At 46.1% G+C, this 11,725-nt stretch overlaps 1 protein-coding gene across 6 annotated transcripts in view; it reads right to left on the reverse strand.

The window, feature by feature from the left end:
* Positions 1 to 6,648, reverse strand: part of IKZF2 (IKAROS family zinc finger 2) — a 109,396-nt gene extending 102,748 nt beyond the window's left edge. For 3 of the 6 annotated variants that reach the window (XM_068407549.1, XM_068407550.1, XM_068407547.1), the window contains exons 1-2: positions 6,606 to 6,639; positions 5,753 to 5,857 (exon numbers count right to left, since the gene is read on the reverse strand). In XM_068407549.1, the coding sequence (XP_068263650.1) occupies positions 5,753 to 5,857; positions 6,606 to 6,639 (139 nt within the window). Of the gene's footprint in view, positions 1 to 5,752; positions 5,861 to 6,605 lie in introns of all 6 variants that reach the window. The other 3 variants (XM_068407551.1, XM_068407548.1, XM_068407552.1) reach the window with 2 other exon arrangements.
* Positions 6,649 to 11,725: the final 5,077 nt, after the last annotated feature.

The following is an 11,725-nucleotide window of genomic DNA, read 5'->3' on the forward strand; positions in this document are numbered from 1 at the left end:
AACAGGGTGTGTACCAAGGAAAGTTAACTGAACCTGACAGTCCAAGAGAATAAGAGAAGCTCCCTAAGAAAGGTGTGTGCTGCAACAAAACCCTGGCAGATGACCTCTCAAGAGACTTCCATAAGAATGAATAAAAACCTGTGTAATGAGATTAACTGATCATTTCACTCCACCCTCGTTATAACACTCACCAAGAGAGAGGAATGTTTTTGCAGCCAAATATCTGATTCCATAGGGAATGCCAGAGAGACCATGACAGAAGACATGAAAATACAGGGGAGCCCTCCGCCGTTGGTGTGTGCGCTACAGACAGTAGTTACTTAAACATCTAGTAGTTTCAGTGGCTGCTCGATTTTCATCTACACACAGTTTGTATCAGAGGAACTATTTCATGATGTGTGAAAGATCTAAGCTGATGTGTGTGAAGCTACAACAATCCAAGGTGCATCCCAGCAGGTATTTCATTTCCAGATTATCTTTTCTTTATTTCTTTTTTTTTTTAAGAAAAAAAAGAAAAGAAACAAATGGTGTAACACTACTCCACAGAGCTTTGGTTTCATACGTGTGGGCAAAACCCTACATTTCTGTTTAAAGCCTGATCGTCACCTCATTTTTTATCATTTTATTTTTCCTCCTTAAACTTCAAGGAAGCTAAACCTATTGACTGATACTTTCATAAGTATTATTCCCCTGCAATTCTCAGGGAGTCTGAGGTTAAAAGACTGAAGCAAAGTCATTGCTTCTGTAAGTGTCAAAGGAGCGCACTTCTTCCAGTTTCCTGCCACACTTTATTGAGCTCATCCCTTATGTCTAAGCTCATCTTGGCGTAGTGCATCTTCACCACCCTTCAACCTGTAAAACCACAGGTATGTCTGTATCGGACATCATTGTGAAATTCCACAGGTGGGCACTCTAAACATCAAACTGTCCAGGCTGGAAAGTCAGACACAAAGGACTGGAGGGCATCTCAAGTGACTGTCAAAAGCCCACATCCCTGCACTGAGGCAGGATTAAAGATACCCGGACCAATAGATGTTGCCTACTCTACTCCTTAAAGGCTGCTGAGGAAAGAGATTCCTCAGCATCTCAAAGTTATCCAGTCCAAGTTTTTAGCACCATATGCAGTGTTTCACACTTGGCAAGATATTTGGAAGAACTGGAGACCTGAATCCCCACTTCAGAGCACAGCAGTTTGGCTGCCAGAATTCTTCATGCCCCAGTGCATGTGTCAGGGGAGTGACTGCCTCAAAGCACTAACTCAGCTCCCCCCTGCAGCCCAGCCCAGCCCAGCCAGCTTCAACCACCCTCCCTAAAGAAAAGCCTCCTGCAGAGGCTCAGCCTCTGTCACCTCATCCTACTGAAAAAACACATACTGAGACAAAAAGAATCTCAGTGCAAGGTCCACCCTCACGTGCCTGGGCCGTAGACTCTGGCGATGGCAAGGCTTGTTGGCCACAGAGCTGAGGCATGAAGCAACCTCTAATTTCTCACATTTTCATTCTAAAAGGCAGACTCCATGGTTACGTTTCTTTATCCATACAGATGTGATGCTGATACAGCTGTGGTACATGAAACTTTCTGCTCAACAACTGTGACAAAACAGGGCTTGTATGATGATTTAAGAGTAGAAAACAAAAGTAATGAAGAAAGATTTGGGGCTTTGACATTACAAAAAAAAAAAAACAAAAAACAACAGTGCAACTGATAGCCCACCACAGTTTACCCCAATCACTGGGAATACAGTATTGGCTACATTATAATAAGACCTTGCCCGAGTTCTCTTTAAATACTGCTGCTGAAATAACTCATACATAATACTGTTGTCCCAACAGCTGACATGTCAGACAGCACGATCGTTCCCCACCATGGAGAAAATGCAATCGCCTCATATTATTTTCAGCAACTAAGAGGGTCAGTTGACAATGCTTATTTTCTTAATAAATTATTTCTCATAACATAGTAACACTTTAAGCTACTATAAACACATCTTGAAAGCGTACCACAATTTTAATCAGTTTCAAGCATCAGATGTTGGGTTTGATATTTATGATTGTTCTGACTCCATTTCGTTTAAGGGCTCCTTTTGTCTATGAAAGCAGAGATAAGAAAGTTATCTAGGACACCCACTAGTAAAGTCTCTAATTTAAGAGGAAATGTCCTCTGTCACTGACTGTCAGATGCTAATAGCTGCTGTTACTATTTTCCATATGATATCAGGCAAGTGGTGTTAAATATCCTTCGTCCTATACAAAGCAGTCATGAAGTCAACTAACCCAACAACTGTGCCCCTGCAGTTTCTAAAGAGGACATTCTTCTAAGTCCATTTTAACCTACAGGGAAAAAAATATTTATCTCTAATAACTATAGTAAGAACTCAGCATGGTATTATGAGGAGGTGACTGGGAATTATTTCTTTTTAAAGCCTCTTTTATAAGGATTCCCCATCAGCCTTTAATTAGCATGCCAGTTCCTATTCAGAGGTTCCTGATCGCTTACAGCCCTGTTCAACATTCACTGAAGGCAACAAGACAGATTCCCTTGAACTCAGTGGGGTCTAGAGAAGGGCTTAGGGCGATGCAGGGAACTCTCTAGTACCAACACGAAGTTAATTGAGCAGGCCTTTGACGCACAGCCCTGGGTGTCAGCCCTTGAAATAGTTTTCCTATGGAAGATCAGAAGAAAATTCAGACTTCCAGATTTGGGGCTATGTAAATGTATCATCTGTTCTCAGCAGGTATAGCACTAATTTGCCTTTTGCTGTAGAGCAAAGTGAGGTGATCTATCAATCTATTCAGTTTGACTATTTACATGTATTTTGAATCTTTGCTTACATAAAACTACAATAAAGTATTTTAGAACAGAGCATCTGCCAACATACATGCAGTATTCTGCTAAAGGCAGATACGTACCGTAAGGTATATGTAAGATCATTAGTTAGCTATGACAGGCGATTTACTGTGATTTCTCTTTCAGGATCACCTCATTCAGAAGGAAAATTGAGTGTCAGCCCCATCCATAATCTATACATACCGTCTACATACTTAAAAATGATAACAGGTTAAAGGATGCCATAGACAACTCTCCAACACAAGCCAAAATATTTAACCTGAAACCTTTTGGAATAGAACCTGAAAACATCAGTAGCCCAGCCAGAACTCCTACTAACACAGATTGCCAGGGGCTAATGAACATAGAAAACTCTTTACCTAGCACATAATTTTACTGTTGCCGGGAGAGCACTGCTCAGTCATTCCGGTACAGATCCAAGAAATTTGCTTCTTATGGTTTTGTCTCTGTTTGAGCCAGACACAAATTAAGGCTAAATTAAGAGCTGTGGTTCAAAACAATTCATTGGAATGCAAGAACAAAGGTAAAAATTTAGATCTCTGCCCTGCAGGTACACATCCTGAGTGCACAGCTAAATAGGGCCATCCACCTTTTGGGGATGACTGGCAACAAGACCGGGAGTGAAACATTGGGGGTCTGATCCACGTACCACCTTACATACCACTTCTTCCATTAGCAATCCCTACCCAGCCAGAATTACATGCCCTGCTATAGCAGCAAGCCAACAGTAGATCAGGCTCCAGTGACTCCACTAGAAATCAAACCATACTGAAATACAACGCAGCCACTTCTTCTGCTTACAACGACAGATGATGGATCGATCCACCCAGAGCTACCAAATTCATACCAAATATTTCAAACAGCCATTCCTCCTCACTCTTCCACCTCCACCTCCCCTTTAAAAAAAAACCAAAAAACCACAAGAGGTCACAGGCCCCTGGGTTACTGAACCTTTAAAAGGATTCCCTGTACCTTGCAAAACAGATGGAAAGCTCTAAAGCATAGCCTGGCAATTTAGTCTACACATGCCAGATTCAAGATTTGGCCAAAAACCTTAAGCGAACCAACATAACGACTGCCACAAAAGCCGACAACCTCTAATCAATACCTTCCATGTTTAAGACAGAACAAACTGCCTGTCTGCAAAACATTCCTGTGCCTGCAAAGAGTAAATAAATTACAACAAATTTAAGAAGCTCGAGTTTTGCTTGGCTTAGGAAACCCAGTCAGAGCCCCTAATTTTTCAACAGCAGCACATGCTTAGTGCAGAGCAGCAGTGATGAAAGCAGTTGAGACACCTGTGAGATACCACAAAACACATTAAAAAAAATAAGATATTCACCAAGGCTGCACATACATGTGTGTTGCAACAACTAACGAAGCTTAAAAACCATTGAAAATGTTAACACAATGAAGAGGAAAATATTGAATATGTTAAAGTATTTTTGCATGACTTCATCCTAGATCTTTTTATTCCCTAATTTGACTCTGGGTTTTAGTCTAGATTATAAAGAAGATTTAAAACAGGGAGTTTTTTTTCCCTTCCAATGAAGGCTTCCCATTAATAAAAAGGAAACAAAGAAAATGAAGAAAGTGAGTAGTAAAACTTTTACAACATAATAAAATATATCAGAATCCTAGTGCAGCAGGATTGCAGTTGTCTAAAGATGCTGAATTATGATCAGTTGTCATATAAAGTTCAGTCCAGAGTATTAGCAATCATATTCTCTAGCAACATGTATATAATTGGGAGATCTTCATAATAACCTTCAGTTTTAAAGGCTCATAAAAACTGCGTTTTACTCGTAATTTGCAGGAGGAAAGAAGAATTCTTAAAGGAAAGTAACATCTTTTTCTCAGTAAGAAAGACTCTGAAGGCAATACACTCTGCATTTTTAAAGCAAGCAACCCTAAAAGCTCTCTTTTTCTTTCAGTTTTCAGTGGGGTATTATACAAACACTCAGCTTAAAAAGATAAATATGTATCTATAGTACACACACGAGAAAGAAAATCAGTATCACAGAGAGAGGAATCCTCTGAAAGCATATTGGAAGCAAAGCATGTTACATTATTTTTTAATACAAGTACAGAGTTACTTTAAGGTAAATATCTTGATGTAACATTGTAACCAATGGTAAAACTAGCTATATCACTCACACAAAAAAGAATGTTAGTTTTATGAAACGTGTGTAAACTACACTTATCCACCTCCAAAATATAGCCTGAAAATAATTATAAAAATCTTATGAGTGCTTTACATTCTGGGTAGACTCCCAAATGTCTCCTCATTTTCTCCCTTGACATCTAAAACAAAATGCTTTCAGTCTGTTAGAGAGTCGACTACCGAGTGCCATAAACTTCCAATTATCCCAGCCATCTTTGGACTTGCCAAAGCTGAGGTAATGAATACGATGCTGAAGTTTCTATATGGAATAGTAAAATACAACCTGCCATCAAACCCAGATATTTTAACTTTATACTTTTGCCAAAGTAAAGTCTTTTTGTAAATAAAATGTGTTTGTTTTCAAATAAAGCCACTTCAAGCCGTTTTGGGAAGCAGGGTAGGTAATAACAGTAACAACAACAATTTCCATTTGGATTTCAAAACCCAATGAAACAAAACCAGCACATGTCAAGCCTAGTGTTTTCCTACCTGGAACAGGTAAGGACCAGCTCTCAAATGCCACCTTGGGATAGTTCAGACTGGTAATCCCGTTCATGTTTAGATGAGACACCAGCATGAACAAGAAAGAAGAAGGGAAAAAAAAAAATCTACCCTGTCCTTCTCTTCTTTTATTAGCAACGTCTACAGAAGTCGGTAAGACCCAGTAAGCAAGCCGAGGACCCAGAGGACCAGACTAACCCAAACGCGTTGCTACAGAAGAAACAGGTTTAAGAGACTTACTGCTTGCCACGTGACTGGGGGAGGTATGCTGCCCATTGGGTGTGCTGGAGGTGAGGTCAATGGCCATGCCGGCGTGCTCCCTTTCGGGCGAAAGCTCATTGTCACCTGCTTTCACAAAACAAGTCCCCTGTAAGTTTCCATCCCCTTCTTCAGCAGAGCAACCCAAAGATTAAGACCAACCACCCGCTCGCTCCCTTCATCCCTGCCCTTCCCTCCTTTTCCAGTGGACTCTTCCAGAGCCTGTAAAAAACAGACTCTCTGTGGCCACAAGTAAACGTTTGACTGACTGATTTTAACAGCCCCTTCAAACCTACTGCCACCAGTCTTCTACACACACACCTGTGACAAACCTTGCCCCAGCTGCTTTGTCTCAAGAGAAGTTAGGATTATTTTTCCATTTGCAGACCCCGAGAATCGGGGCTGGGCAGGAGAAGACTGAAACAGTACTTCACCATACGGACCTTCCCCCTAAAGCTCTCTGTTAACTGACAGTTAAACAAAGCACTTAAACAAACTAAGGTGTTTTGCCCTGACACAGAAAAAAGGAGAAATGCACAGTGAAAGGCAAAAAAAGTTTTTTGCTGCAATTTGAATTTCTGAAAATTAACTCTCTCTCATTTGCAAGGTTCATTCATCCTCAGCAAATATTTAAACCTAGAGCTACTCACCCATGCACCCATCCCCATGCATTTTTCAGTCACACACAAAGTTTATGTTTAAATGCTATTAATTCAGTGTCATCTCAAAGCAAAGACCATAAACAAGGAAGCTAAAGTTTCAGGCATCTGCATTACAGAAAGGATAGTGGGAAAAGGAAAGTAATTCAGAATAATCAAATGAAATGACTACTTACACGTTATATATCCATCAGCAGCCTCTGCTTCCATAGTCAAAGTGCAGTGCTGCAAGGCAGAAAAGTACACCCTCAAAGATGCCTGTCAGTATCAACCATTAAATGATTAAACTTACTTAAAGCCCTAAGTAGTTGCCCATTTTACTGCTGTTGCAACCATTGCCTAGTGAAACACACAAGTGTACTGCAGTGCTCATTTGCAGAGCACTGAACTCTTCTGCAAATTGTCTGGGTAGAGAAATTCAGCTGCCTCCTGGGCAGACGGCACTGGGACCATCTTGGTCTGACCGTACCCCTCTCTGTCCCCCACTCGCATTTTTACCTGATCTGAGAGATTTTTTCCCTGACTTTCCACTTGTTTTGCTCAAGACGGGATGGTAATGCTTTATCAATTATCAGCTCTCACAGACAGAACAGACTTTGAGGAGATGGATACTATTAACAATTGCTCTTTTCACACGCACTCCAAGAGACTCCATCCTGATCTAAACAAGACAAAAGCCCTCCCCGTGTCCGTTCCCCTTTGAGAGAGTTATTACAACTCTCTGTCTCACACCACCGTACACACACACCCCGCCCTGTACACGCACTTGTTCACTCTAACCCTATTTATCTGCCACAGCATGGGACCGAACGCCACACTTAATACTCGCAGATCATGCGTTTTGTGGCGTGAAGCAATCTTAAAGTTTCTGGAAGCACTTTGCTGACACAGAACAAGCTATTACTTTCCAGAAACCCAAGTAACTGTATAGAATGACACCCCCTAGCTATCATTTGATATATATGGAGGGGGGGGAAAAAAAGAGAGAGGGAGAGATCAATAATCATAACTATGTTCTTTTAAGTGGAAAAGTTAAGAATCTGACATGACCAGAGGAGAATTTTATTTCCTCTCTCCCTCCACGGCCTCTTTTTTGCCTTTAGTTTCAAAACTCTCACTGCACCAGGCAGCTAAATTATTCACAATGAGCCATTTCTGTATTGATCGCCAAGTATATTTAGCCCTGGCTCCTGGAATTTCTCCATTACTTACTGGAAAACAGGCAGCTTCACTTCTTGTCTCCAAAACCACTTCCCTCCCCCTCCCTTTACCCGCTTTCTTCCCCCCCCCGCCCCTTTCCCCCAATAAATAAATACTTTTCTCTGTGCTCTTCTTTGGTATAAAGCAGATCAAATTCCCCAGGCATTCAGCACATAACACTTAAATTTCAACCTGCCTGGCTGCTACCAAACTCTCTTCAATTACTGATTTTCACATCACTCTCAAAAAGAAATCTCAAAAAAAAAAAAAAAAGTTTTCAAAACAGGTAAGCCGCTTCCTCAAGCCCTTCAAAATTACCTTATCTTCCCCCTAGTCCAGGTAGGCAGGCACACACTGAGAAAAAGAAACATCAGAAGCAACAGGGAAAGATCATCCCAGCCAATGAAGTGGAAGGAAAGAAAGGGGAGGAAGGGAGGAGGAAGAGAAAGAAAGAGAAAAAAGAAACACAGAAACATCCATAACCGAAATTAAAACACGGTTTGATTTTTATTTTTTATTTCTTCAAGGGTGGGAGGAGGAAGAAGAGGAGGGGGGAAAAGAAAAAAAGTTTGGTCACCATTTTTAGGCAGCTCATGGTAAATCCGAGCTGCTAAGCCTCCCTCTCCACAACGAATGGAGAGAGAGAGAGTTGTGCTCGGGCTGAAGACACAGCAAGATGCGGAAAGTTTAAAAAATAATTTTTAAAAGAAAGGGAGAGAGAGAGGGAGAGAAACCCGCCCCCGGCACTTACAGGTGGGGCATGCGGAGCCGGGGAGCCGGGCAGCCCCGGGGATGAGCCGGCGGGGAAAGTCGCTCAGGAATGGCACATACTTTGAAGGAAGATGAAGAACAAAAAAAAAAAGAGAGAGAGAGAGGGAGAGAGGGAGAGGGGGAGAGGGAGGGAGGGAGGTAGGGAGGTCAGCCGGTGCTACAGCAATGCGATTAACTAGCGGGGAGAGAAAGCGAGAGAGAGAAAAACTTGATCCACCGGTTCCATACGAATCAGCACGAAAACGGGGGGAGAGGAGGGAATGCGGGGAGGGATGGGGTGAGGGGATGTGGGGAGGGATGCGGGGGGGGGGGGCGGGGGGGCCGGCAGACGCACTCACACCCCGCGCAGGAAACCTAGGCCAACTTCCCCGGAGCGGAGCGCTGCTCCGGCCCTGGGCGACACCGGGCTCCGCGCCTCATCCCTGCCTCTCCCCGCCCATACCACAACCTGTCAAAGTCAGGGAAGTCCGGCCTCGTTTGTCATTTTATTTTATCCCTTTCCCTTACACACACACACACACAGACCCCGCCGCCGCGTCAGGCCGCAGCCCCCCGGGGGCCCGCAGGTGGCGGCGGGCGCGGAGGGAAATGGCAGTTGGGGCCGGCGCTGACTAACGGACCGGGCGAGCCCCGCCGCCCCCCGGCACACGCACACCCACTCCCGCCGCCCCTCTCCGCCCGCTTCAGATGGATTTTGGGGGCTTCTTGGGTTTTGTTTGGGTTTTTTTTGAGCTAACAGCAACAAGTCATTGGAGCCTCCCCCCCGCCCCCTCCCCGCGCCGTGCGGGAGATGCTGCACAACCACACTTCACCGGGGGACCCCTCCACGCACCCCGCCCGCAGACACAGCCCCGTCGTCCCCGCGGCCGCCTCGCACGCCGGACGGAGCTGTCCTCCCCACCCGCGAGAGAAAGACCGGGGTGAGGGAGGGGAAGGAGGAAAAAAAGAAAAAGAAATAAAAAGAAGCCCAGGCGCAGATTTACCTCAGCCGCGCAGGCAGTGAATCACTTCCATCACCCTTTTGTTTGTGTTTTTATTAGTGTCGGCTCCCTCTGCCTAGTGGAGGTGTGTTTGTGCACGGCAGTTGGCTATGGAAACTAAGGCAGTGGAGCTGTAGCTAAGGGTAATCCTGTTTTTACTTCCTCCATCTTCAGAGAGCAGGGTTAGCCTGGGACAGCTGGTCAAACCCCGAGAAACCGATCCGCCGCCGCCGGCCGCCCGCACTCACACGCTCATTCACACACACGGGCGCACACACGCACACACACGGGCACACTCACACGCCCGCGCGCGCTCGCACCGCCACACGGACGCGCGCGCAACGCCGCGGGCACACGCCGCCCCAGCCGCCCCGCGCCGCCTCACCCAAGGGCCGGCCCGGCGGGAATGGAGACGGGGGCGGGGGGGAATGGAGGCGGCGGGGGGGCGCGGGTGCCCGCGCCGGCAGGGCCGCTCAGCACGCTCGGCAATCGATTAGAGGACAAGTGCCGCCGCCGCCGCCGCCGTGTGCGCTCCGCGCCTCACGCGGACGGACACACACACGCCGCCACCTCTGGACACCGCCGCCACCCGCCTCCCCGGTGGCACCGGCGCTACCCCGCGCCCCCCCGCTCCTCCTCCCCTCGGGAGCGGCAGCCGCTGGGCTGCCACCGCCGCTGCCAGGCTGGTGAAGTTGCCGGCGGAGTCATGATTCAGCGATTCTATTTTTAACCGGCGGGCGGCCGCGGGCGCGCAGCACCCGCCGCCCCCTCGGCTCGCCTCAGCCCGTGCCGCTCTCCCGCGGCGATGGGCTTTGCGCTGATGACCGCCGCGGTGGGGGGGCCGGGGGGGGCGGCCGGAGCACGGCGTAAAGCCGGAGGGGAAGGGTTCAGAGCTGCCGTGCTTGTTACCTGGTTGAACATTCAGAGTAAATATGAGGTAATTTCTTTCTCTTTTTGTTCGTGTTGCGCTCAGAAAGCCCGGTTAAAATAAAGGCCTTTCCGCGCTATTTTTCCCCTCTCCCGAGAAGTCGGTGACGTGCGGAAAGGGGGAAAAGCAACATTATTCTCCCGAGGCAAAGCCTGGCTGCGCCTGACAGCCACGGCTGGGGTAACACCTCCACCTGCCCCGCTCCCACCTCGGGGGCCGGACCCAAACCCGCCGCAGCAGGTTGGTGTGTCCATGCCAAGGGTGCCCATGGTGAACACTTGCTGTGCTTGCTCACAGGAGCCTTCCCTTGCCTTCCACAGGTCTTAGGTCAGGTGCAATAGCATCATCCTTTTTTTCCTTCAAGCATCTGTTCGTCAAAGCTGAACTGCTGGCTGCTGGTGACCATGATGCCATTATTAGGCACCAGAGTTAACGCTCTATTGAGAAACTTTGATTGTGTACATCATACAGAGATAGTAAATTCAAATTTGCAAAGTTAAGAACACAAACACCAGGAAGCACTGAAATTCAGGCTGCCCATGCACCCTTGAGCCATTTCACCCAACAGAGCAGCTTACAGGAATAAGGGAGTTATCCTTTATCTTCACTGGTACCAAAGGGGAATAACACACACATTTTGCCAGGGAGTTTCAGACATGCACTGGCTAGAGTACCTTCGTCATGACATACCCACGTTCTCTGTGTATTAAGAGCCTACAAAGGCTCTAGGTTCCTGTAAGATTTGCATTCCAGCAAAATCTTAACTACAGCCTTAACTCTTGCTCCAGCTACACGCGAGCGCAATACTGTTGTTTGAGGCAGTAAAGTAAAACCCAGCTTTTATTACCTCAGCCACTTCACAGCAAACGACTTTCTGCTTTGTAGTGGCAGAGCCACCCTACCCTGAGAGAGGGAGACAAACTCCACTTTTAAAAAGACATTAAATTATTCAGCCAGCCAAAGACGCTGAAGTTAATAGCCAGCGCTCTCCCCAAGCGCTACAAATTTTAGCCAATTAGTCATTACACCACATCTGTGAAGTGGGTTAATTTAACTCTTCTCCTTTTGCATAGGAAGGAGGCAGAAAGGTTAGGGGACTGGCCCAAGGCCACAAAGAGCACTCAGAGCCGAGCCTAGAAAGCAGACTTCATGTTTCCCACGCCTACGTTTCAACAACTAGACTTGGCTTGCCTACATCAGAAGAGAGACTGGCAGAGCTATAGCTGCGTAATTATACTGTAACAGTTTATGCCGGAATAACTTTCCTTGCGGACATTCTCCTCCAGATGGAAAGTGACTTCCCAAAAGCTGTCCAAATGAATTCACTCAAAAGCACAGACTGGGTTTTGCCTTCCCACCCCCCCTTCATTTTGGGGGGTCAAAATTCCTGAGATGCGGCTCTCGGCAGCATTTTGAA

This window comes from Nyctibius grandis, chromosome 9 (assembly GCF_013368605.1).
Source record: "Nyctibius grandis isolate bNycGra1 chromosome 9, bNycGra1.pri, whole genome shotgun sequence".
In the NCBI taxonomy this organism is placed as follows: domain Eukaryota; kingdom Metazoa; phylum Chordata; class Aves; order Nyctibiiformes; family Nyctibiidae; genus Nyctibius; species Nyctibius grandis.